This window comes from Lepus europaeus, chromosome 6 (genome assembly GCF_033115175.1).
Source record: "Lepus europaeus isolate LE1 chromosome 6, mLepTim1.pri, whole genome shotgun sequence".
In the NCBI taxonomy this organism is placed as follows: domain Eukaryota; kingdom Metazoa; phylum Chordata; class Mammalia; order Lagomorpha; family Leporidae; genus Lepus; species Lepus europaeus.
Window position 1 is genome coordinate 59,204,793 of NC_084832.1, and position 26,916 is coordinate 59,231,708.

The window sequence follows — 26,916 nt, forward strand, 5'->3', positions numbered from 1 at the left end:
TGACAGGGAGAAAGGGAGAGACAGAGAGGGAGAATGAGAGAGAGAGAGAGAGTGAGAGAGATCTTCCATCTGCTGGTTTACTTCTCAAATGCCTACAACGTCAGGGGCTGGGCCAGGTTGTTTCAACCTGGAACAAGGAGTCAGAAATTCCATCTGGGTTTCCCACATGTGTGCCAGGAACCCAATTACTTGGGCCATCATCTGCTGCCTTCCTAGGCATGTTTGCAGGAAGCCAACAGGCGGCCTTGTAGTCAGAAGTTCCCCCTGGCTAACCAGCCAGGACCAGCAGGACCAAACATGGCTGCCTGAGTAACTTTCAAAGAACTCAAACTTCAGTACAACCTAATTTCCATGCAACAAAACAAAACAAAACAAAACAAAACAAAACAGAACAAAACTCACTCCCACCAGTGCCAGGACAGTTGACAATTGCCATGGAAGAGACCGTAAAAAGACAAAAAGAAGGTAGATCCTGTCTGAGAATTGCACCACCCCTTTTCCAGAAAAACCATGAATATTCTTCCCACTTATTAGCATACCCCGCCCCCTCATTCCTCTTGCCTCCTGTCTGTGACTCCTCAGTCCCAACAGGTGGAGAAGTTCATTTGCAAGCTGTGCTCATGCTTCTCCGGTCTTTGGCCCCTGAAGAAAACTTGTGCTATTGATGATCAGCTTTGGTTTCATTATTGACTTCATGACACCAAAGGACTCCCTTTCTGGGGCCCCAGAAAGGACAATAACTATTGTTCTCTTCATCATTCAGTGCTTTTCCATGTAACCCTTTTTTCTTTTAAATTCTTTCTGTTGTTTCCAACAATTGATCATCCTATTGGATCTGTTTGGATGTGAATTTTTGTGTGTTCTAAGATGGCAATTGACAAACTATAGCCCATGGGACAAATCCAGTCTACTGCCTATTTTTGTAAATAAAGTTTTATGAGAACCCATTCATTTACATATTGCTTAAGGCTGCTCTCACACTACAGTGGTATAACTGAAGAGTTGTAATACACATAGAGGCTTTGAAGTCTACAAGCCTAAAATATTTATTATCTAGCCCATTATAGGAAAAAATTTGCTGACTCTTGTTCTTGTAAAGAAAGTGGGCTGTTAATCATGGCCATTATTTACAAGTTCTTATAGGAAAAGCTCATGTTCTTCTTTGAGAAAGCATTCTTCAACAATAATTCTACCATCAAGCTCTTCCTCAACCACACTGGTTAAAATCCCAATCACTCCATTAACTTTTTGTTACACAAGGTTGTATATTGCTGTTGGGGGATGGTTGTCCATGAATCTATCATATCTCTACATGTCTTGGCAAGAACACTCCAGAACCATCTTTTCAGGAATGTTTACATAAGTATGGAGATAGCGATTCCCTCTGGAGTAAAGGTATTTGTGTTCCGGTATAGTAAATATACAGAATCCAGAGATTCTCTTATGTACCAGGATAGTAAAAATTTCTCTCTCCGGAAGTGGGGATGGAGGAGGGTGGGAAATGGGCAGGTTTGCTTGCAGCCCTGTGTAAGATCAGAGTTCCTCTGCTAACTTCAGGGCTTTTCTCCTACAATGCATATCCACTGTGCGTACAGGCAATACCTGGCCCTTGTGGTGTCCTGCTGGAACTGGGGTTCAGGAAACCTGCACCAGGGTATCCCCATTACTGCAGATAATAAGCCGTCTAAATACATCTGGGTTCATTATCTTGTTGTTGGCCAGATCCACCCCAACAGCTGCTATTTAGGGATTGCTACTCCATGCACTAGTTCCTTGATGCAGGTGTAAGAGCATTTGTTTTCTGCACTGCAAAGTTCCTTGAGGGCAGAGACTAGATATTCTCTTCCTGTTGGACTCTCCAGCATGCCAAACACACAGTAGTGCTATCTTGAATGGTGCACAAAGACTTGGGTATGTTCTGTTTGCCATGGCTTTGCTTTGCTCAAGTGTGCATGTTTAGTAAGACTCTGGGAACTAAAGCCATCCTGGTCTTGTTAAGATACAGTGACAAGTTCCATCCCACCAGTGTCCATTCAGAAAATAGGCCTATGTCCTCACAGCCTTGTGGCCAAAGGTAACTGGCTACACACTTGGTTCCCCAAATTATGGGCAGAGTTAGCAAGAGGTGGTGGTGGTGGTGGAATTCTCCTTGAATGCTTGCTTTGGACAGCAACCCTCAATGAATTCGTTTTTGTAGACTTTTCCCTCCTAGGTGTGTCGGATTCAACAAATAAAATACAGGACATCGAGTGAAGTTTGAATTTCAGGCAGACATTAATACTTTTTTACTGTAAATGTGTCCCTAATATTGCATGGTATCAGAGCCAGTGCTGTGGTATAGTGAGTTAAAGCCCCAGCCTGCAGTGCCAGCAACCCATATGGACACCAGTTAGAGTCTCGGCTGCACCACTTCATATCCAACTCCCTGCTAGTGCACCTAGGAAAGCAGTGGAGGATGGCCAAATCCTTGGGCTCCTGCACCCACGTGGGAGACCCATAAGAAGCTCCTGGCTCAGTTGCGGCCATTGTGGCCATTTGGGGAGTAAACCAGTGGGTGGAATACCTCTCTCTTTTTCTCTGTACCTCTCTCTCTGTAACTCTTTCTAATAAATAAAATAAGTCTTTTTAAAAAATTGCATGGTCTCTAGGAATAGTTAAACTAAATTTTGTTGTTGCTTATCTAAAATTCAAATTTAATTGGGTGAATTCTATTTTATGAGGTAGGCTTATTCTCTGCCCTCCCCTCTCTATAGCCTATTCAACTGAACCTCATTCTTGGAGTACGGCCACTTCTCTAAGCTACCTTCAGTAGCTTGCTTGCTTTTAAAGTATTCTTTTCTATCGAGCACTCTTCTGGGATTGGGGGAGAGCAGAGGGGTGTTTAGGGAATGCGCACAGCCATTCCCTGGTGGGCCCAGATTGTGTCAATGTTTTCAGGAAACAGAATGATGAGGCGGTTGATGGCCTTGGCTTTGAGTGACCCGGAAGCAGTTAAATGCTTTGGGGCATTTGATTTCTTATTGTGCTTTGTGAATTTTCACTGAAATAATTAGATATTTATTTTTTTGAAAGGCAGTGGAGGTTAGGGGAATCTCCCAGCTGCTTGTTCACTCTCCCAAATGCCTGCAACATCCAGGACTTGGCCAGGCCAAAGCTAGAAGCCAGAAACTCAAACTGGGTCTCCCCTGTGGGTGGCAGGGACCCAAAGACTTGAGCTTGCTGCTTCCCAGGGTGCACATTTGCAGGAAGCTAGAATGCAGAGCAGAGCCAGCATTGGAGCCCAGGCACTCCAACATGCGATGTGGGTATCCCAAGTGGCATCTTAACTGATAGTCCAGCTGCCCACCCGTGTTTTATTTTTTAAATCTATAGCTCCCAGAATTGCCCAGAATGTAAGAAAATGAAGTGGCTAAGGTTTCCTACGATGGAGTTGGAGATTATGAGAATATTGCCCTCACACCTGCTCAAGTTCAAACCACAGAATGTGCAATAGACTTGTCTAAAGAACTGAAGTCAGTAGCGCTGACCTTCATCATCTCTCAGCTGGGAGTATCCTAATTAACCAACCAGTCAGAACAGGTTTGTGATTTAGGATTTCTGCCCAGCCAATGAACTGCCTCTGACAGCAGCTTGTGTAGAAATTTCCTACAAAAAAAAAAAAAATCTCTCTTGTGTTTGCTTTGCACGACACTGTTCAGGGCTGTCCTGATTCCATTCTTTGTTTTCCAAATAAATGCTGCTTCCTTTTACCTCCATGTCAATCTTATTTTAAGTCAACACTGTAAAGTCAGATCTAAAAATCAAGAAATATCCACCTGCTGTGTATTACTGAAAGTTGAATTGGCATCCAGAAGGAGGGTAGAGAGAATGGAAGATGCAATTACCTCTTAGATAGGCGGCTGTCAAAGCCCCTGGTTTTAATCCATAATAGATGCTTTTCCCATTGACCCCTTGTGTGCAGGGACTATCCTGTCTACCTCTGTGCTGAAAAGGAGCTGATACAGGGATTCCTTGACACTCAACCTGGAGGCAAGGCTTACATGAGGCTTAGCTCTGAGCTGCCAGGGAAAGAAGTCTAATTCCCATTCCCCATGGAAGACCAGGAAATGGTGACCTCTGCTCAGGCAGCTGGGTAGCTTTGCAGGATGAATAAACACCTTTCTAGGGATTTTCCAGGTCTGTTCAGGCTGGGGGCAGAGATTTAAATATGAATTCCCCTCCCACTGAGGCAGGGACTTACAGGATGAGCCCCTCCGTAGGTCGCTTCAGGCTGTGGGGTTGACCTGTCCACCCTGGCCTTGTCTGCTGGCTCCAGTTCAACAGGCGCGGCCGACAAGCTCCTTCACCCAGCTCTACCCACACAACTTTCTGTGGTTCCTCTGTCCCTCCACTTTCCACTCTGATCCTCAAATGCCAGGGGATGGGGCTCCTCTCACACTGGGTTTCAGGGAACTCTGGCATCCTTTATGGGCTCCGACGAAACTTCTCTGGCTTTTCCACTGGAAGGTAAGCATGGCCATTTCTGGTCACCCCTTCCCTGCCTTCCTCTTCTTACACACTGCTTCTCCTCTTCAGATGGCTATCGGCTTCCCAGCTTTCTGTAACCCTTTTTCTCACTAGGCTCTTGCCTCTAGTGTTGAGAACCTCGTGCTGAGCCTCATAACTCCAGCAGAATCGTGTTGGAGGGAAGGCTAAATGTTAGAACCCAGGGCTCCATGCTGGATCCCGAGTCACAAGCTCTGGTTCTGGGGCTCAGAAATTAAGGTTTTCAGCTAATTCCTAATCACAGTAAAGTTTGGGAACTAAAACCTAGATTCCAGGATGGAGTTGGAGCTGTGCTTCCCTCCCCTGGCTGGGTTTTAAGAGACACATTTTGTCCCCTCTTTCAGGGAAGTCCCTATCATCTCTCTCTCTCTCTGTCTCTATCTCTATCATCTCCATGTCCATCTCCATGTTTGTCTCTCTCTCTCTCTGTCTCTATGTCCATCTCCATGTCTATCTCTTTCTCTATCTCTATCACCTCTATCTCTATCTCTAATCTTTCTATCTCTATCTCTCTATCTCTATCTCTCTCTATCTCTATCTCTATCTCTCTCTCTCCAATACTGAGCAACCTTAGTGCAAGTCTGAAAGAATATTTTGAGAGAAAAGGTGAATAACTGAGACACTGTAGGGGCAGAATGGTTCCAAGAAAGAAGCTGGCCTGGAAAATCCCCTGACTCATGAATATTCATGCTGGCCACAGTCAGTTTGGATCACTCAGATCAATTCAAGATACTTTCTATATGCCTTTGTGAGAGCAGCAAACAGGTTCTGGGAATAAGGAGGTAGGGAAGAAGATTGAGGTTAAAATGAATTGACAGGCAATAGGATTAGAACTCTTGCTCAATCCTGATCTTGCGCGTAACTAACAGTGGCCTGAAATTAAAGAATTAAACCATGAAGGCTTCCTTGACAACTGATCTGATAGGCCCAGAAGTAAATTTCAGGGACAGTGTTGTCAGGCAGAGGTGGGAGCAGCTCAGATAAGGGACCTGGGGAGGCTGGGGAAGGGCAGGGCAGCTTGGTTCCCTTGCTATTCAGGGAGAGAGGCATTGGACCCTCTTGGCACCAGATGCTAAAATGGTTCTGGGGCAAATTAGTTGTCAGGGTTTCTGTTCACCTCTGGCAGCATTTTCTTCTCAGATCCAATTATGACTTTAATACGGAGGCAAAAATGAACAGGGGAGAAAGATGATGAAACATAAGTCAAACGTGGCAGCTGGCAAATTTCTGATCATTGCCCTTTCCCTTGTAGTATTTCATTTCTATTTCCTCATGTTGCATAGTAGCCTCTGTGTGTGTGTGTGTGTGTGTAGGGGCAGAATTTACCACCAACACCAAGAAACAACTCCAAATGCTTCAAGGAAACAATATCAAATGCAATTTAATGACATTTTCCATGGGAGACAGGGTAGAAGTAAAGGTAAAGTAGCATTCTAAATTGCTTCTTCTTACTGTCTTTGACATCATAAGAAAGCCTAGAAAATTCTATATACATCAATTCAGGCTAAATACAATGTCTCTCAATTTCCTTTCTCTTCCATATCTCCAAACCCTACAAAGAAAAGATTAAAAAAGCATGGGGGCTTAATTATAGTATAGTACTGAAGGTGAAATATTTTCATACAATATAGGAAAAGACAAACCCATGTAGGTAACTCATGTGATGACCTGGTCTAGGGGAAGAATCAATGCTTATTTACAATAGATCTCTTGGATCTCTTTTCAGTAACATTTTTCTCCACCTGAGTTTTCTCCAGGTGAACACCAGATCTTGAAGGAAATTTTCAGAACAACAAAAAAAAAAATCTAAAATTTGAGACTCTGACTAGGAGACTCCTCTCTGGATGCTTTTTGTAGCTAATCTTTAAACAAAGCTTAACTCTTTAAGGTTCAACCTTCCCACCATACGTTGGATCCAAGTAGAAGTTCCCACAAGTCTCAGGGCTGCCATCCTTACGTTGAAACCACCGGGATTAGAGTAACTGCCCTGCTGTTGACCTTGGAGGTTCTGCCTGCTTCGATGGACTTGGCCTGGAATTTCCTGTGACTTTCATCCTGGTGGGAACCACACCCCTGATTCAGGAGGAATGTTGGCATGGGTGGGCCACAGGTTGTGAACAGGGTGCTTGCTGGGTTGCCGTGAGTGAAGTAGGAAGACTGCATGCCTCATGGGATATTCCTCAGCTCATTGCCTTTTCTGCCTTTCAACTTCATGTTCTATGAGGGTTCCACTTTCATGGTAACAATACTACATGAGGTTTGAGTCCACTGCTTACTGTGTGTTTTTCAAATGTTGGATAATTCCAATTTCTAATTTCAAAGTAAAGCATTTCTTTAGATTAGGTTTTGGCCAAAACCTTTAGATTAGGTTTTGGTGAGAAAGGAATAGCAGGGGGGCCGAGTAATGGGAGAGTCCAATTTGTTTTTGTTTTTGGGATTGACAACAGGGTAGGTTGTGTGGAGCCATGATTTTTCCACGAGAACCATCAAATAGAATTTCCTCATACTTACAGCTTGGGTTTTCCCAATAAGTTGTTGTTTGGCCATCCTGGCTGAAATCTGTGCCCCTGCAAGTGTGGCCATCAGGGTCTTGCTTCTCGCAATGCCCCCTGCCTCCTGTTGTGTGCATCGGCAATGGCTAAACAGTGGCACATGAGAAAATGTGTAACAACTGGCTTTCAAGGAAGAAAAGTTCTGGCTTGAGGCATTTTCTAATTTCGGTGGTATAAATACTCCCAGCATCATGGCTAATTTCAAGCTATCACCATGGCATCACTGAATGTGGTATTGGAAGATTATATATTGGCACCTCATTATATAACATGTTTCTCAGGGACATGATAGAAAATAAAAAGAATAGTGAGATCCCCTTTGGAAGGGATGAGTTTTGAGTATTTATTTTTGCTTCAAGTATGATTGGCTTAATTATAAGTTTATATAATGTATTTTAAATAATTATTGTAGTTAATAATCTGTTTGCAAAAACCCTAACAATCAAGCATCCATATTATAAGCCATTTCTGCTACACTACTGGGTTTTGGGCTAAAGAAAGAGGGAGAAAAGGAGGGAAAAAAGGGCAAAGGTAATACTCAAGTACTGGAAAGTCTTGATGCCATTCAGACTTGATGATGGATCCTTCTGAGCTGTGGGTCCACAGTTTCATGGAAATGACATGTTGGTCAGACACCTGGACTTTGGAACCAGACCTGCTGGGTTCCAGGCCCAGCTGTGCCATTTGTTAGCTGTGTGAACTTAAGTTATCTAACCTCTCTAAGCTTAAGGTTCTCATCTATAACATGGGTACAATACATAGTACCTGCTTCCTAAGCTTGTTAGAGGGATTCCATGAGATTATATTCAAATGGCAGCCATGAGCACTACTAGGGTTACCATTCCGATCCGTGTCTAAGAGGGTCATTGTAGCCACAGCAGTGATGGTATCCAGCCCAGGTACAGACTCACGTAGATACTGATTGTTGAACAACATCTTCTCTGTATACAGCTTGCAGCACCAGCCGTTCACGTAGGCACAGACTCAAGTGGTGGAAACTGCCTGTCTCCATACCTCCTAATAATGTCCTTGCTTCTCACAGATGCTGATGTTCAAATACAGGAAACTCATTTCTCACTACTAAGTGCTTCTGTCTCCTTGGACATCCTTTTTATTTTTATTTATTTATTTCCATTTACTTGAAGGCAGAGAGACAGAAAGTGACAGAGACAGAGGGATCTTCCATCTGCTGGATCACTCCCCAAATTCTTACAAGAGCAAGGTCTGGACTAGTCAGAAACCAGGAGCCTGGAACTCAGTCTTGGTCTCTGATGTAGATGGCAGGGACCCAAGTGCTGAACCATCAGGTGCTGCCTGCTAGAGAGCACATTAGCAGAAAATTGGAATCCGAAGTAGAGCTGGGACTAGAACCCAGGCACTTCATATGGAATCCCAAACAAGTAGTAGCTTAGCTTAACTGCTGTGCCTAACACCTGACCCTAGACATCTTTTTAAAATGTAAATACTCCTTAGTATAAAATGTAAATACTCCTTGGAAGGTGAGTTGTTAAATCCACACCTTGATGTGAATGAGGCAGCCAGATCCCAGCCTGTGAGTGGCAAAGGGACCTGCTTCCAGGTTGACCAGATACCTTTAAAAGCAAATCCAGCAAATCCAGAAAGACTCCAGTCTTTCTCTGTTCCTCCAGTGACCCCAGAACCAAGACCCAGCTGAATCTCACATCCAGATTCCACTGAAGAGGTGGCAATACCATTGGGAACTCATACTGGGTTCTTGATGTATGACCTTGAGAATGTCATTTCATGTCTCTGAAAATTTTTTTAGGTCTATTGAAGATACTAATGACGATCACCCTGAGACTCAAGTAGGAGAACCCTTTGGGAACTAATGAGCACCAACACACACTCTGCGATGATCATTTTCTATTCTCCATTGTTGTTGGTTCCTCTTTTTTCTTCAATTCTTCACATGTGGCTATAAAGAGAAAGGCTTTCTTGGGAGCACCATAGGGATAAGAAAATAACACATTTTCCAACCCTTAATCCTAAGAGTTTCTACCAACCAACACATAGGTTCATACTTGGGATCCTTTATTCCTAATACAGTCTTGGGTACACTACTAATAAGTGGAATTTAGTCCCAGTTTGGCTCAGGTCATTTGGCACCACGAAAGGCAAAGGTGATGCCTGCAGGAATGTTAAGGCCCTGTGGATGCTGATTGTGAGGTCTTGTTTGCTTCTCTGGGGGCTCCTGTGATGTCACACAAATGGTTTCAAAACCACAGAGTGTTGGAATCCAGGAGAGGTTGCAGCTTCCAGGAGGATCAGACTCATGGCCAATGAGGGCTTGGGTTTTGGACAAGGCCCAGGGAGAAAGTGGGACGCCATGAGGGCAGGTGTCTCCCAGTGCTGAACAACCAGCCCGAGTATTCCAGAGCATCCACGTGGTTCAAGGGCAGCAGCTGAAGCCCTGGGGCCATGTCTGAGCACTCTCAGAACAAGCAGGCTACAACCGTTCCTTGGACCTACAGAGCTATGCTTTGCTTCAGCCTGTGCCACAATGCCTATTGCCCTCTCTGAACTCTCACAGAATGAAGTCTCAGGGTCCCAACAATCATTTGTGACGCGAGGGTCTGTGTTATTAAATCCTTTATTGCCTGGCACCTTTCTGGTGCTTGGGGGTATCCTTGGCAACAGAAGCGGCTGGAGGATTACTCAGTTATTGGGGGAAGGGGGCCATGTGTCAGGATCTGATATGTCTGGTGGAGAAAAGATGGCTGATGGCCGGCCAGGCCATTTGCCTGAAACTAAGTACTCCCTAGAAGGCCTGCCGGGATCCAGCCGAGGTGACTGGTGAGGCAGGGGCCACAGAGAGTAACGTCTGGTTGGCAGAAGGCCCACTGGATTCCAGTGAGCATGGCATGGCCCTTGGGTGCCACACTTTCATGGTGTCTGAAGAATGACCGGAATGGAGGAACAGACACACCCAAAAGGAGGGAGGCTAGGTCCTCCTGGGGAGGCTTAAAGGCACCCAACTTAGAAAGGAAAAGACACAGTTGACTCAAAGATGCTAATTCTCTTCAAATGCACGAGACATTCCTGTAAGACGCTGATGAATTGTTTGATGAACAAATGAGAGACTACGTGGGCTGGGCGCAATGTAGACTTCCCTGGCCTTGTTGTGCAGCGTGCAAGCAACAGGGTGCTGCTTACACACCCGGACCATTGGGGAAGGGGAGGTGCTGAATGGGGTGCTCCAAGGCTTTTAGAAAGCGGAGACAGCAAAGTGGAGCTCCTGGTGGGTGGAGGTCAGGGCCAGCCCTGCAGGTCTGAGGCCCTGGGGGCAGCCCTCTGTCTTCCTCATGTGGGAGACAGAAAGTGACAAAATCATGGCTCTGATTTAGGAAGTATCTAGAACAAAGTGGGTCTTTGATACATAAGAACTTCCCCTCGTTAGGGGCTTGGGCGATTCTATTAACTGATGGTAAAATTCTCAGCAGGGAATGCCCTCCGGGAGGTGAGAAGATTTTTAGGTGTTCTTTTTTTCTGCCTTCTCGCTTCCCCTGCATGTTCACCATCCTTGTCTACTCCTTGCTTAGCAGAGGGCAAAGGCATTTCCAGGAAAGCACCAAAAACTTGAGGGCTTTGCTTCCAGAAAGGGAAAGATGGCACAGCCTGAGTCCAAGGCCATGGGAGCCCAAGTAAAGAGGTTCACCGTCTGACCAGTTTCTGCACCCCAGGGATCAGCCCGGAGGACTTACTGTGCCTCGCCCCCTACTGTCCGGAGGAGATGGTCTCCTCAAGTCAATGGGGCTGGGCTTTGCCCAGAGATTCCTGGGAAGGTGTCAGAGTTGGATCCTGTAGGTCTGAAGCACGATCTATCTCTGAGCTGGCCAGGTCCCCCTCCCCACCCCACAGCCCTCACCTATTGCAGATGGAGCTCTGTCTGAAACAGAGCAAACCGGGAAGGAAGAAATGGCTCAGACACCAGGTCTCCCTCCAACCCCAGCATTCTGCTCCATGGTCTGGGTAGCTTTTGCTCATTTTGGAAAGGAATTGGGGGTGGCAGGAAATAGCTACTCTGGCTGAGCCTTTCAGACATCCTATAAAATTATAACAACAGAACAGGACAAACGTCACACCAAGATCTTGAATCACACAATGTTTACAGTAAATAATGCCCCATGGCAGACAAATACTAAATACCACAAAGTACCTGAGACAAAAACAGAAAGAAGCAAAGAAGGAAGGAGAAGACTAAAAGGAGTGTGGCATCCTGGCCTCCGGCGGTCCCAGGAGCACAGGCAAAGTTCACCAGGGGCTGGGTACGGGCGTCCCGGGGCTCCAGCCTCACATCTCGGTTTCAGTCGCGTGGACCTCGGTCGCTGTGATAGCAATCCCGATGGCAAGGCTGCCATTGTCAGAGAAGAGCTGGGCCAGCGACGTGTTGAGGACAAGGCAGTCCCCGTCGGTGATCACCGAGTCCACGCACTCAAGGACAGACCGGGGGGTGGCCTCCCACTTGAGACGCCGGTGGTTTCTGTTGAGCTCCAGGCGGTAGGTGAAGCAGTCGGCCTGGGTGGGGGTCCCAATCAGCATCATGGTGGCGAAGAACTGGGGGTGCCCCTCATGCCTCTCCTGTTTCCTTAGCACCAGCAGGAAGTGGTGGCCGAGGCAGGAGTGCAGGATGATCCAGTCGGCCGGCGCCGGCAGGTGCATGTCCGTAGCCAGGAAGACGATCTCCGCTCCCTGCAGGATGTCGACCCTGTGGATCTGCCGCAGGTGTGGCACCACCACCTCCAGGTGGCCTTCCCACTGGCAGGAGAACAAGGGGCACACGCAGGGGGTCACCTGGGCAGTGTGCAGCCCTGCCTCCTGGTGGTGGAGGAGGTGGGGGTGGGCGTGGTGGCGCAGGTGGCGATGGTGGCGGTGATGGCAGTGATGGTGGGTGAGATGGTGAGAGTGGAAGCTGCCTTGCTCTGTGGTGCTCTGAGCCACGGCGCGTCGGCTGGACACATACTAGAAGGAAAGAGAAGCAGGTTAGTGGACTGAGGTTGTCTTCCCCTCCCTGGGACTCCTCTGGTGTTCCAGGTAGTAAAAGCAGGCTCTCCAGGATGGACAGAGAAAGTTCCAGTTCCTTACAACAACCAGAGCCCTGGTGGGTGCTTCGGGGAAGCTGAGATTCAGAAAACTTAGTTCAAGAAAATGCAATATTTATATGCCTATCTGATTCTTTAATAAAATATCCAAGCAAATAGGCAATTTTGCCCTTCAAATAACACATGGTGATGGTCATCAATCATAAAGGACAAGAAAATCCATTCTTTTGTTTCTGCTTTTTTGATACTGTTGTTTTTTTAATGCAGGAATATGGGTCAATTGATTTTTTCCTCCTACTTTGTCATTATTATTATTTTGTGAACAAGATTTCCATACTCTCTGTGTATCCTTCTAGAGCTCCTGGGGTTGTGCTGTCTTGGGCTCTGGGTCCTAAGGCACCTGGTGGGATGCAGAACCCATCAGGTGCAGTTGGAGCTCAGTGGTGGGGAGGAAGCCCCACCCAAGACTCTGCCTCCACCCCCACCCTGTGCCACCCAAGGCCCACTTCCGCTGCTCTGGGCTCATCTTTTCCAGGGGCTCACCATCCGTCCGCCTCCACCTTGTGACTCTCTTAACTTTTTGTTCTTCAAGGCAGCATGATCACAAATGCCCTCAAAAACACCAGGGGCTGTGATGGCACCTTCTGACCAGCCCCCTGTTGAATCTGTTGAACACCTGCCATGGCCAGACCCTGCAGGCGTTAGGGATACAGCCGCAAGCCCGGTAGATACTGAGTCTGTTGGTGTGGGTGGTAATGGATAATTCATTAAGTTTTTGACTGGGGTCCTCCTAAGATATGAGGCTATCATGTTTTTCAGTTGGAAGCGGCTTGGGTAGTAACAAGCCTGAGGTTCCAAAGCTGGTAAGTGAAAGACTGGGATTCGTGTTTGTACCTCCTGACTCTGAACACAGGAGCGCTTACCTCTCTCCTGCCCAGTCGTGTCTGCCTGCGGCTTCCCCTGCCCCCGCCCAGCTCTGCCTTTCTTTAATTAGCCTGCAGGATCCGGGCCATGCAGCGGGACTAGCAGCTCTGCAGTGTGTGGCAGGCACTTGGCCTCCACCTGATCCCCAGGCTGCCCTCAGGTAGGCAGTGTCCCTTCGGCCCTAGTTCTCCAAACCCTCTCCGGACTTCAGCTGCCCCGGGCCCTTGGCTTCTCACTTGGCTTCTCACTTGGCTGCCGTTCATTCTCGAAGTGGAAAGGATGGGAGGGGGCCTTGCGTGTTCCAGGCTCACTGCCACTGCTGTCAGTTTCTGCCTCCCCCGACTCACGGTGGCTAACAGCAAAGGCCTGGCTGCCTTTCTTTTCTTCAGAGCATGAAGGATAGACACACATATATGCACACACAGCCATGCACGCAAAACACATGTGCATGCATGCATGCCCAAACACAGTGCACACTCCCGACATGCAGGATGTCCACACACACACACACACACACGCACATTGCCACACAGCCTCTACGTGGCACATCGAGATGGTCACTCTGGTAGTGGAGAGACCTGGAGGCAGGTGGGTGCCAGGTCAGCTCGGCTCTGGCACTGTTAGCTCCAACAGCCAGGGTCTGCCTCCTGCCCCAGGAATGTGAGCTACAGGGGGTCCCTGCACTGCCCCTCAATGGCAGCAACTGGGCAGCCTGCTGTCACTCATTCTGCACCCTCACCAGGGCCCTGCCTCAAAGGAGACTGTGCATCTTAGTTCTACAGGAACAGGCTGTGTTCCAGCATGCTGCTAGTGAGCCCTCTGACTCTCTTCAGTGTTAAATACGGGGAACGGAACTGACTTCCAGGCAGTCGTACTGAGTGTTAGGCATTGTGGAGGGGAGCTATCGTTTGAATAATCATTTTTTTTTCACATAAAAGATCAATTTCCATATTCTTTAAAAATAAATTCCATTTGGCTTAATCACCATGCACCTACAGTGGGTGCCATTTAAATTTTTATTTATTTATTTTCATTTTATTTGAGACAGATATTTGTGTGTGTGTGTGTATTTTAGAGAAGGGGAGAGGGAGGGAGGGAGATCTCACATCTGCTAGCATATCCCCAATGCCTGCAACAGCCACGGTTGGCCAGACCAAAGACAGGAGCCTGGAACTCCATCCAGGTCTCCTAGGTGGTGGCAGGAACCCAAGCACTTGAGCCACCATCGCTGCCTCCCAGGGTGTCCATTAGCAGGAAGTGAGATGCAGAAGCAGAGGTGAAACTGAAACCCGGGCACCCCAAAATGGGACGCTGGCCCCCCTGGGGCATCTTAACTGCTGTGCTGAAAGCGCAGCCGGAGGGTACCACTTAACCATTGAGTGGGGGTGATTCCTCCCATCCTCTGGGATGGAGCTGTCTAGGGCTCACAACTCCCATGAGTCAGGCTCCAGAGTCTCCCCTTGCCCCGTCCAGTGCCCTGTGGGCCTGGCAGGTGGTCTCCCTTTGCTGCTGTGCTTGGAGGACTTGGTGCTAGGCTGTCACAAAAAACCCCAACCACTATCCATCCCCAGTCTCTGTCATAGTCTTTACAACAGCATGAAAAGAACAGAGAGATGGGGTCACTCTCCCAAGGTCACTCAGCTCATAAGGCTGTGGCTGGGATCAGAGCTCAGATCAGTTAAAGGTGGCAGAGATCGCAGACTTGGAAAACCAGAGGTTGGGTGTAGAAAGATTCTGATCTGTTTCCCTGTTTGCTAGTCCAGCAGCCTTGATTTAGTCAGTGTTCTCCTTGGCAAAACATTTATCTAAAGGGTTGCTAGAGGCTCAGATGTAAAAAGGCATTAAAAACACTATCCAGAGTTCTATCAGGTTGGCGTTGTCACTGTGATGTGGCTTGGGGTGAAGACTTTTGGTGGGCTTTGCTTAATCCGTGGTTGCCTGTCTCCAATTTTCACATGTGAGCAGCAATTTGGGCTGAGCACAGAGCACACCATAAGTGCCTGGAGAACCTGACCTTGCCTTTGGCCTGGGGCTTCTTATGGCAGTGCTGACCCATGATGAGAGAACACCCCCAAATTTTGCCAATTAAAAGAGTGAGTGATTTCCCACCTTGTCCATTCCCAGATCCAATTTCCATCTTTGTCCTGATCTATGCAGCAAATATCAGGGGTGAGAAGTCCCAGTAGGAGGAAGCAGGGAAGAAATACCTTGACCTCCCCTTCCTCTCTCTTTCTCTCCCTCTTCTCACTCTGCCCCTTCCTTCCAATCTCCTGCCAGTGCCTTTTCTTGGCTAAAACCAACCAGAGACCAGGCAGCCCAGGAGATGATGCTCAGGCAGGGTTGGTGTCCTTAGGAAATGGTGCTGGGGGAGGCAGACGGGTGCAGAGGGAAGATCCTCCTGTGTGCTGATGTCCCGGCTGCCTCTTGCTTGAGGCTGCTGATCTGAACAGGTTGGGCCCTCTACACCAAGCTCTGATGGGGCTTAAGGTTGGAGTTGGGGGCAGGGGGACACATGCTCATAACTCATTAAGCCATTCCACAAGACACGTATACACTGTCCAACAGACCAGAGGCTAAAATACAGAGCAGAACAGAATCCTTGTTCTTGCCTCACTGGCTAAGTAGAAAATGCACAAAACAATGCCAAAATGCAGTGTGCACTAGAGACCCTGCAAGTGCAGAGGTAGCTATTCACGCCAGTATGGGTGAAGTGTGGAGGGTGGGTTCTTTAACAAAACAGGCGAAGTTCTTGTTGACTGGGACAGCAGCCGATTTGAAGGAGCTGAGTATGAAGGGACATGGGATGTCTAAGAATGATAAGAGGTTCCAAGGAGCTGGTTGATGGAGAAGGAGGGCAAGTGTTGGACCACGTTGTCAGGGACTCCTAAGGCAAGGCTCTGGGATAGCACCCAGGGCAGACCCAGACTCAGCTGTAGGCACCGTGAGCTGCGCTGGCACACCGGACTGGCTAACCCCAAGTCTCCCCCTTGGTCAACCCCTGCACCCAGGCAATGGTCATTCCACCCGGACTGACTCTCTTTGCTTCCTATGGATTTTATCTTCAGCTAACCTTGTTTTTTTAATGCTACTGCATTATAAAGCTGCCAGGGATGTAATCCAGAGACTGGAGTGAATGACTATGCAAATAAAGTGGGACATTATAAACTCATCGAGACCTGTGCAATTGCTGTGCCCCAGAAGGCGCTAAGAATAAACGCAGCCTTAATTCTTCATTTCTTTCTGCTCTATCTTCGGATGCAAAATACGTTTCATTTAAATGATCCTTGGGTGAGGGAGGTCACGGGGCTGCTGGCAGGGAGAAGGGATTCTTTTAATTGGCAAAATGCTAATCGTTTTGGAAAATGAATTCTAATCATCCCATCTAATACAGTGGATGTGTGAGTAATTACTTTCCTTCACTAAACTGTTAATGCAACATTAGTGATTACACTAATTAAAACTAATGAACTCTTACAGACTGATAAACCCCCCAGTCAGTCAGCGGATGCCTTCCTTCCATTGGCTGTATTTAACTTCCCGTTTGGAAGAGAGATCTTGAATTAACCTTTAGAATAATGTGCAAAATTGGGTTTAGAAATGTTAGACTTTATAGACTGGGTATAATTCTTTCCCCAAGCATTAGTGAGGCCATTTCTACTGCGGGTGTAATTGAATTTAAAAACTCATTCCTTAATTTGATCAGCCACACTCTCATGGTTAGTAATGGCTATCTGAATCCTGACCTCTGAAACCCTACCCCTGGAAACCTCACACGACATTTCACCTGCGCGGGCTCCCCGTGGTCGGCAAACTCACTTAAAGGACTGCTTTTTCCTCCCACCTGCTTCAAGGAGCAGTGCCATGCTGATGCATTTCAGCTGGAAGAAGATTTGTCCCCAAGTTAGAATGACAGGCTCTTGCTTCGAGCTTCCTCGGGTCTCTATTTGGGACCGCTAATTACCTGAGGTTTTTAGTCCTCGGTGAAGGAGAGGAAGGAAACCAAGTTATTAAGGCATTTCACACAGAGGGAGGAAGAGCCGGCTGACAGCAGGAGGTAATTTTTCAGGGCAGTATGGGGATAAAGTCAACGCCTGATCCAAGCAGGGAGTCAGCTGCTATGGAGGGAGAATATGTGGGACTGCTCTGAGTCTCTTATGGATTAAACAGGAATATATCATCCAAAATGGATGAACTCTGAAGTCTTATGTTAATAGATGGTGGAATTGGGGTGGGGTGTTGGAGACTTCATCTAATTATGGCACCTGAGAGGTGGGCCTGGTGGGTGGTCTTTGGGTCAGTATCCTTAAAAGATAGTTCTTGAGAGAGGTTCGGTTATTTAAGACAAGTTGAGCCTAGCTTCTTTCTCTGCTTCCTGGCTTAACACGTGATGGACCTCTGCACCTGCTCCGCCTTTGCCAGCCACCACCAGACTCATGGGGCCACCCAGTCTTGAGCTGTAACTCCAAGCTGGAAGCCAAGGTAAATCTTCCCCTTCCCACCCAGTTCTCCCCAGGTGTGTTAGTTAACGTAATGGAAAGGTGACTACTGCGAGGTCCTGCATTCCCAAAAGCCTCCTGTTTCTGGGAAGGATGGTCCGGGCTGAAGGTTGGCTGTTGCACATCCTTTTTTTCCTGGGATGTCCTGGCTTCCTGTGTTTCCTCCTGGAAACCTAGAGTAATACCAAACCCAGCAGAACTCTGGACCCAACAGTGAAGACATAAGCTCAGCTGGGACAGGAAACAATGATGAGGCTTTTATCACCTGGGAGAGACATCGGAATTAGAAATATACAGCCAGCTCCTTTCTCCACATGAGATTCAGTTCTCAGTTATAACTGGTGCTAGACGGAGGAGTGTTTCATGTAGATAGCACGATCATGTCTGCAATTGTCTCTAAAGTACTTTGGCCTGGAGAGTGGGATATGAATGTCTGTTTTTAAAGCTACACCCTAGGGGGCTGCCAATTCCTGGAGCAGGAACTCTTACTTTTAGGTGATCATCTGCCGTTTTATTGAAAAAGGCCACACCCCGAAGCTAACAGCCACAATTGCCTCAATTAATAGCCATATTTTGATTCACACCTGAGGCTACTAATTAGCACTTCCACCTAGGTTTTCATTGGTGAAATTAGTAGTGTGTTAATCAACATAAGGTGCTAGGAATTAGCTAAGATTGGTTAAACTAGGTCAGAGAGATTCCTTGATTTATGTCCTGAGAGCTTGTTCCCTAACATTCCTGGCTCTGCCACTGGGACCACCCAATCTTGAATTATAATGCCAAACTGTAGGCCATTGGCATCTTACCTCTGGGATAGCACTGCATACACAGTTTCTTAATTGGTGTTCAGAAATTATGTGGATTGTGGAAAAAATGGTTGATGCACACAGGAACCTTAAGTCTTGAGCTATCAGTGCCACTGATTACTTAGAAAACAGGGAAATGACAACTCTGGTGGAAAAAATTGTTTAGTATCAAGACCTGTGGGTGTGGGGCCCACATCATGGTATAGAGGATAGAGCCACCTGGTACAGTGGCACCCGATATGGGCACTGGTTTGTGTCCTGGCCACTCCATTTCTGATCCAGCTCCCTGATCATGGCCTGGGAAAAGCAGCGGACAATGGCCCAAATACTTGGGTCCCTGCTACCCAAGTGGAAGGCTTGGAAGAAGCTCCTGGCTCCTGGATTCAGACCAGCCAAGCTCTGGCCACTGGGGCCATTTGGGAAGTGAACCAGTGGATGGATCTTCTCTCTGTCTCTCCCTCTCTCTCTCTGTAACTCTGACTTTCAAATAAATAAATGTCTTTTTTTTTTTAAGACCTATGGGTGAAGGTTAATGAAAGGGGCCCAATGCAGATGTTCTCACAGACACCAGTGATGATGTCTCAGACACGACCTGAGCCGAGCCTCTTGTAAATGCGGTCCCTGATTGTGGGTAGGGCTGGAACGAATGGATCTTTGAGTCCATGGGTTGGAGATCCACCGCCTTTCTTTCGTTTCTAGATCCTACGCCTTGGCCAAGCAGTATTAGGTAACTTGTACACTGATGTTTTCCTACCTGAGTACCTTCAGGTCAGGGACTCATAACTCATGTGTCCTCACTGCTCGTACAGTACAGATGTGCAGAGACTAGACACATATTTGCAGCATGAACTGGTGTGTCAGCAACAGCTGCCTGTATGACACTGGTTCTCTCCTTGACACAGCTCAGGTATACCAGGCATCGCCCCAGCTGCGCTCAGACCAACAGCTACCGGGAGAGGGGAATGCTGCCTCCCTCTCTGACCCGGGCATCCACCTGCGGCAGTTCAGATCTGCTCAGACAACTCACTACTTATCTCAACTTGTGTTGAAGATCACCAATTAGTGGCCTTCTTTCCTCACTTGTGCTGGAAGTCATTGAGGGAAGGGGTTGTATTTGCCAGGTGTCCAGTCCAGTGGTGGGCAAGCCCAGCAGCTTACATGGAAAGGAACAGAAAGGCTGTTTGTCTGCAGTTGGAGGTGCTGACCTCTTCCTTCTCAGCGGCAGGAGAAATACATGTGGTGGAATTATATAGTGTGTGTGTATGTATACATATACATATACATATACATATACATATACATATACAAAAGCCCCACACCCATCTCCCAATTATATATATTTATACATACATATATATATCTCCATATATATATCATATCCCCACCATTGTGAGCTCATCATGAAGGTGTCCTGCAGAGATAGGACACAGAAGCTGCCTTTGACACTGACCAAGAGGCGGGCACAGACACCCCCCCAGCTGCCAGCGTGGGAAGTAAAATAAAAGCTTTGTAAAAGAAACTTCTCATACCAGAGAGGTACTTTCTTTCCTTTTGTTTTTTTACAGGGTTTACTCGTAGCCCCAGTTATTTCCCTCTTTTGATAACACTGTGCTTCCAAGAATTTGTTTGGGAAGAACAGCCTGCTAGGTGAGGCCAGGAGCTCTCTCTGCCTCCTGGGTTGGTGTTTTTTGTTTTTTGGTTTTTTTTAATGAGACAGAAGAATATCCTCCGTTTAATATATTAAAAGAAAATAAGTCCTTGAGAACAACTTTATCATTAATTAAGGAAGCACCTAAGGAAACAAGCAATGGAGTTGGACATTTAGGCATAACTAAAACTTACGAGATATATCTTCCACTTAATGCACTAAAATGAAATAAACTTTTAAGAACAACTTTTACTGTTGGCTCTCATAATACAACTCTTTGAGGACAGAGGTCCTGCATGGGAAGTTGGTGCACAGTGACTCCTGTCATTAATTTAACAATTAACACTGTTACGTATGACGTCAGTGATCACCAGAGGCTCTTAATGAGAGCTACCTAGGCTATGGAAGCCCTTTGAATCCACAAACTCCATCAGTACTAGTGGCTGCAAATAGTAACGGACAGAATAAAAAAGGGAGAGAACGATCCAACGTGGGAAGCGAGATACACAGCAGACTCATAGAATGGTAGATGTCCTAAACAGCACTCTGGCCTCAGAATCAGCCCTTAAGGCATGCGGATCTGGCTGAAAAGCCCATGAGAGTATTTCAGACACGGAAAGCCAAGACACTCTGGCAAAATAATAATAATAATAATAATAATAATAACCTAAATGAAAGTATTTAGACAGGGCTTTAAGCAAAGTGGAAGTTCTCTCCTCCCTTCAGAGAAAAGTGCATCCTTCTTGGATGGTCCCTTCTTTCCGCTGAGGTCTCACTCACAGAGATCCTTCACTGTGACACTGGTGTTCCCTCCCCTGCAGTTCTGAGTCTGCTTCCTGTAGCCTGTGCTATTTTGGAGATTTCTCTTCCAGAAGGTAGACCATGGGATGCAGAGTGTGGCCAGTGGGTGACTATTTAGGGGTCTGAGCAGAGTTTGCATGTGTGGTCGGGCTGGGGGGCGAGGGTGTCGGCCTTTGTAAGAGACCTGTCATCTGCAGGATGCAGTTGGGTTAGGAAGACTGCCAGACCGGTTGCTGGCTGAGAGCTGTGGCAGCACAGCTCATTCTAATAGTGTAATGATTAAGATAGGAGGATAGAACATATTTTGAGAGTCCAGTACCTTGATTTTTACTTTAAAGTATTTAGAAGCACAGTGTGTGGGCCTCTACATGTACTTTTGCCTTGAGCCCTGCAAATGTTAGGGGGCGGCCTGGCAGTCAAACCACATAGTCAAATGTTCCATTTATTCTTTGGCTCAGCTTTTCATCTGCTAGGTTTTGAGCATGGTAATGAGCCTTGTAGATCAAAGACTTTCTTAAAAGCAACTTTTTATGAGACTTTTCTAATTGCAAATGGCAAGTGAATCCCAGGGCCTGTGTGATTTAAAGGCTAACATTTAATCGCTGGAAGCCCTATTAAGCAGGAGCATCTGTCTCTGTAGGATAACTTTGGGAAGGTGGGGGTTGAGGGGGTGGAGGGAGGCATATGAATTTGCAGGAAGCACAACCTCAGTGGATCCTGACAGCCCCAGGTTGTAGACAACAGTGTTGCTAGAGTCAGCAGCAGATCCCTAGATAGGAAGTGGCTTTCTAGAAACTGTTTGATATACAAAGTGAGCTTCAGAAGCAGATATGTGGGCAGGTTGAGGTGGGCAGAGAGGCGTCCTGGATGGTCTGAGCCAGTCTGATGACCGCACGGTCCCACGGCCACATGCCATTCCTCGTTTCTTTCAGTTCTCCAATGATCTCATGACCAGGAACTGCACAAACTCAGCTTTCTTCCAGAACGCTCCATCCTCCTCACCTGTTACTCCTAGAGTAACGTTGGTGGGGTTCTACCCATCCTCCAGGGGTTCCTTTCTCTGACTGGGCCAGGTCTGTGTGCTTCACATCCCCTTATAACACACAACACACTTGCTGACTGTCCACTCACCCTGCTGGACTGGACATGAGCTCCCGGTGGGTGGACACCTCTTCCAGCCCAGTATGTGGAATATGGAAGGTACCCAATAAATATCTGTGGAGAGGACAAATGAGCCCTTCTTCTCCCAACCCCAGTACAAGGGGTCTTCAAAATGTTTGTGGAAAATACATGGTATGAAAATGATGCGTGGATTTCAAAAATGTTTTGCACCAAAATAAACTTGTCTTTTAATTTCACTTTTTCATGAACTCACACCATCCAAGCACGTTTTACTGCCTGACTGCTTCCTCATTGCCTCTCTGGGCTACTGCAGTAGGCACCTATCTACTTGTACTGGGTTGAGATAGGCCTACCTACTAACCCCTGGGTCATGTGAATGTAATCTTATTTGAAGAAAATGGTCTTTGTAAAAGTAATCCGAGGTGAGATCTTCCTGGATTTACCCAAGGGGACCCTGAATCCAATGACAGGTGTTCTTAGAAGGGACAGAAATAGAGAAGATACAGGCCAAGAAAAGAAGGCCCTAGAAAGACAGTCAGAGACTGGAGTGATGTGGCCACAAGCGAAGGAATGCCTGGAGCCACTGGAACTGGAAGAAGCAAGGAAGCATTGCCCTTAGGGCTTGCAGGGTGGTGTGGCCCTGTGTTTCAGACTTCCAGCCTTCAGAACTGTGAGAACATATCTCTGCTGCTTTAAGCCTCCAAGCTTATGGTAGTTTGACAATCCTAGAAGACTTGAGTCTTCCTGTGTCCATGCTTGCCCTCATTGAGACTGTAGCTTTTCTCACTAACATTCTAATGATTTCCTATCAGAACTGGAAGGAAACCCAAACTCCCCATCACGACCATCAAGAAGCATTATATGTTGCCCCTCACCTAACTTTGTTGCCAGCCCTTCCTTTTTCCCACCCTTGCCTTGCTTGCTGTGCTGTAAAGCACACTGACTGCTTGCTGGTTTTTGAACATACTGACTACTCACCTGCCACAGGGCCTTTGCACTGTATTCTCTCTGCCTGGAACACTAGCAGACACCCACAAGACTCACTTCCTGACTTCATTCTCATCTTTGCTCTATAATTAATTCCACTCTGAGGCTGTTCTTTACTTACCCATTAAAAAAGCTACCTGATCCCCATACCTTACTGTGTTTCATTTCATAGCCATTATCCATATTATATGATTATAATGTTGATTATGGTATATACAGAGAATGTAGGTCATCTATTGAGCTGTATGCTTTCTGTCTTTCCTTCTGCAGTGTAAGTTTCTTAGGACTTTGAATATGGTTGTGTTCACTGCTGTATGTCTAGAACATTATCAGGTATCAAAAATAACTCAAATTTATTTTTTTTTAATTTTTTTAAAATTTTTGACAGGCAGAGTGGACAGTGAGAGAGAGAGAGAGACAGAGAGAAAGGTCTTCCTTTGCCGTTGGTTCACCCTCTAATGGCCGCCGCGGTAGCGTGCTGCGACCGGCGCACTGCGCTGATCTGATGGCAGGAGCCAGGTGCTTATCCTGGTCTCCCATGGGGTGCAGAGCCCAAACACTTGGGCCATCCTCCACTGCACTCCCTGGCCACAGCAGAGAGCTGGCCTGGAAGAGGGGCAACCGGGACAGGATCGGTGCCCCGACCGGGACTAGAACCCGGTGTGCCGGCGCCGCAAGGCTGAGGATTAGCCTGTTGAGCCACGGCGCCGGCCCAAAAATTATTTTTAATGAGTGAATAAACCCCTTTAGATCTTAAACTTCCCCATCCGAGAAGACCCAGCAAAGTACATGTAGCTAGAATGTTGGTGTATCGCCACCCTCCTCCTCCCATTCTCCTCTCCTTCCCCCCTCTCCAGTCTCCCCGTTAGGGACAACAAACCTCAGCTCTGACCTACCTCACCTGGTGGATTTTGCACAGCTGGTGGCTGTGGAGGACATGGACTTCGGGTGTCTCCATGGAACAGGGAAGGCACTGGAAACCAGCATTTATGGCCATGTTTCCATGCTCCCTGGTGTACCTTTGAAATGCTGGTTTGCAGAGTCAGAGTAAGATGAAACTAACGCAATCCTAACTGGCTCTGGCCAGGCTGTAAAACTGGACGAGAGCTTGGGGGAGGTCACATCCCTGGCTGTCATATTAGACTTGTCTTCCAGGATTTTTCAGGGAGGCCCCTTCCTGGCTTCCAATCTGTCCCCAGATCTCCCATCACGGATGAATTCATGCCCACATAGTCATACTCCTCCAAGTCTTCTAGGTCCCAGACAGCAAGGCTGTAGCAGATCTGCTCTCCTGCGTGCCTGGGACCTCTCAGAATCCTCATTTCCCTCCTGAGAACTTGCCTCTTTCCTGGGTGACTGAGACTGGGAGTGGTCTCACTGTTGGGAGATGCTGGGTGCAGCACAGTCATGGGTGGAGCCCTCAGGTCCTTCTCGGGATGGTTGTCAGCTCTACACTCATGTGCACAAATCTAAGCACAACCGACTGTCCTCCAAGGGCAGGCTTAATTCCCAAGTAGTCAGTATTAGCAAGTTAGTTCTTCTTGTAAGTCTGTCATTAAAATAGGATGTGTACTGTTTGCCCAAAGGTAGTTGGAAAAACAGCTGTGGAGTGGAAAGAACAAAGACGTTTGAAGTCAAATCTACTTGGGTATCAATACTAGTTTTGCTACTAAAAGCTATGAGGCCATGGAATCACTAATTATAACCTCTATTCATCAGTTTTTTTTTAATCTAGGAAATAGGAATTATGGCAGTGTTTGAAGTCAGGACTGAATGAGATACAAAGTCCATTGCATGATACTTAGAGGGCAATAAGTGAAAAAATATTATTATCATTACTGCTGCTATTGTTGAACAGCTAGCTGATTGGCATGTAAGCTAAGGAAATTCACCCTACATAATTTCTAGAAGCATATCTCATAAAAACACTAACACCTTTCAAAATCCCCCTTAGAGCTCCCTGATAACTCTCACTTACGATCAGTGTTTTCATTAGCAAAAAGCATTCCATTGAATATTTCCACCTAATCACTGGCCAATGGCTGCTGGCTGTAACATATAAAGGGCTTGGCTTAGCACCAGGAACATAGGTGCTATTACCATTATTGTCATTGTCATTGTCGTCAGCATCATCAGCATCATCAACACCTGCCAGCATTTGGTCAGTGCGGCGTGGCTGGTGAAGTTTGGGCAATCCTAGGAGCAGGTCTGGGCACCAACCTCCCTACTCTCCCCACCAATGACCCCTCCTCTTTCACTGAGTATCTCTTCTTCAAGGCTCTCAAGAGCAGTAACAGGTAATGAATGGCATTGCACTGGAAGCTGCATTCCTTTATGTCCAGCAATCCCTGTTTGGGGCCCACTTCCTGCTTTGTATAAATGTTTTTCTATGTGTCTATAATGTTTATAGATGTTTCCCAGAATCTCATTCATACCTGGCCCACATCTCATTTGATATATGGCTGTTAATATGAGTATACTTCAAAATGTTCATGGAAAAATGGAATGAGACATTTATTTTGGCATAAACATTTTTTAATTCTTTTTGCAAAAATTTTTGAAATCCATGAAATCATGGAAAATGTATATTAGGAAAAAAGTATAAAAGGATTTCTAATTTTTACACCAAAATAAACATCTTTGAATTCTATTTTCCCATGAATTTTTTTAAAGTACCCCCTCATATATAGTTAAAAAATGAAAACTTGGTAATGGCAGTGATACTCATGTTGCTTTGAACCCAAGCTATACATAATATCTAAGCAGCCCTATTATGTGCAAAACTCCTTGGGGTAGTAGAGAGAGAAGATATACCAGAATGGCTAAAACAAAATAGACAGTATAAGTGTTAGCAAGAATGTGGAGCAACTGAAACTTTTTTTTTTTTGACAGACAATGAGAGAGAGAGAGAGAGAAAGGTCTTCCTTCTGTTGGTTCATCCCCCAAATGGCCACTACAGCCGGCGTGCTGCGCCGATCTGAAGCCAGGAGCCAGGTGTTGCTCCTGGTCTCCCATGCGGGTGCAGGAGCCCAAGCACTTGGGCCATTCTCCACTGCCTTCCCGGGCCACAGCAGAGAGCTGGACTGGAAGAGGAGCAACCGGGACTAGAACGTGGCGTCCGCATGGGATGCTGACATCACATGCGGAGGATTAACCAAGTGAGCCACAGTGCCGGCGCCGCAACTGAAACTTTTATACATTGCTAATGCTGGTAAAAATAGATATAATCACTCTGGAAAAGTGTTTGGTCGGATTTACTAAAGACAGACCCTTTGACCCTGCAGCTCCATTCCTGGTGTCCTTCTCCAGCTGTTGGGAGACTTTTCTACAACACCTATTTGCATTTTTATATATCTTTATCCCAAACTATCATTTCAAAGATATTTATATAGTGAGCAACCTTGAACTATGAAGGTAGTGTATCTTTCTGGAACAAAGGGTAGGTTTACTTATGGTCTTGGGCCATAGAGATGGTATCTGTCCTAGGAGGTAAGCATGCTTGTGGGCCGGCGCCGCGGCTCACTTGGCTAATCTTCTGCCTGCGGCTCCGGCACCCTGGGTTCTAGTCCTGGTTGGGGCGCCGGATTCTGTCCTGGTTGCTCCTCTTCCAGTCCATCTCTCTGCTGTGGCCCAGGAGGGCAGTGGAGGATGGCCCAAGTCATTGGGCCCTGCACCTGCACGGGAGACCAGGAGGAAGCACCTGGCTCCTGGCTTCGGATCAGCATAGCTCCAGCCGTAGCAGCCATTTGGGGGGTGAACCAACAGAAAAGGAAGACCTTTCTCTCTGTCTTTCTCTCTCTCACTGTCTAACTCTGCCTGTCAAAAAAAAAAAAAAAAGAAAGAAAGAAAGAAAGAAAAAAGAAAGTATGCTTGCTACACATTATTAAAGGTTTAGGTCTTCTAAACTATTGTAAAACAGCTTACTTTAAGTGTAGCACCATTTGGCTCTATTTGTATTACCTGTGGGAACTGGAT

At 46.7% G+C, this 26,916-nt stretch overlaps 1 protein-coding gene across 1 annotated transcript in view; it reads right to left on the reverse strand.

The window, feature by feature from the left end:
• Positions 1-11,408: 11,408 nt before the first annotated feature.
• Positions 11,409-26,916, reverse strand: part of SIAH3 (siah E3 ubiquitin protein ligase family member 3) — a 68,993-nt gene continuing 53,485 nt past the window's right edge. The window contains exon 2 of the mRNA XM_062195334.1: positions 11,409-12,077. Within this exon, the coding sequence (XP_062051318.1) occupies positions 11,409-12,077 (669 nt within the window). The remainder of the gene's footprint in view (positions 12,078-26,916) is intronic.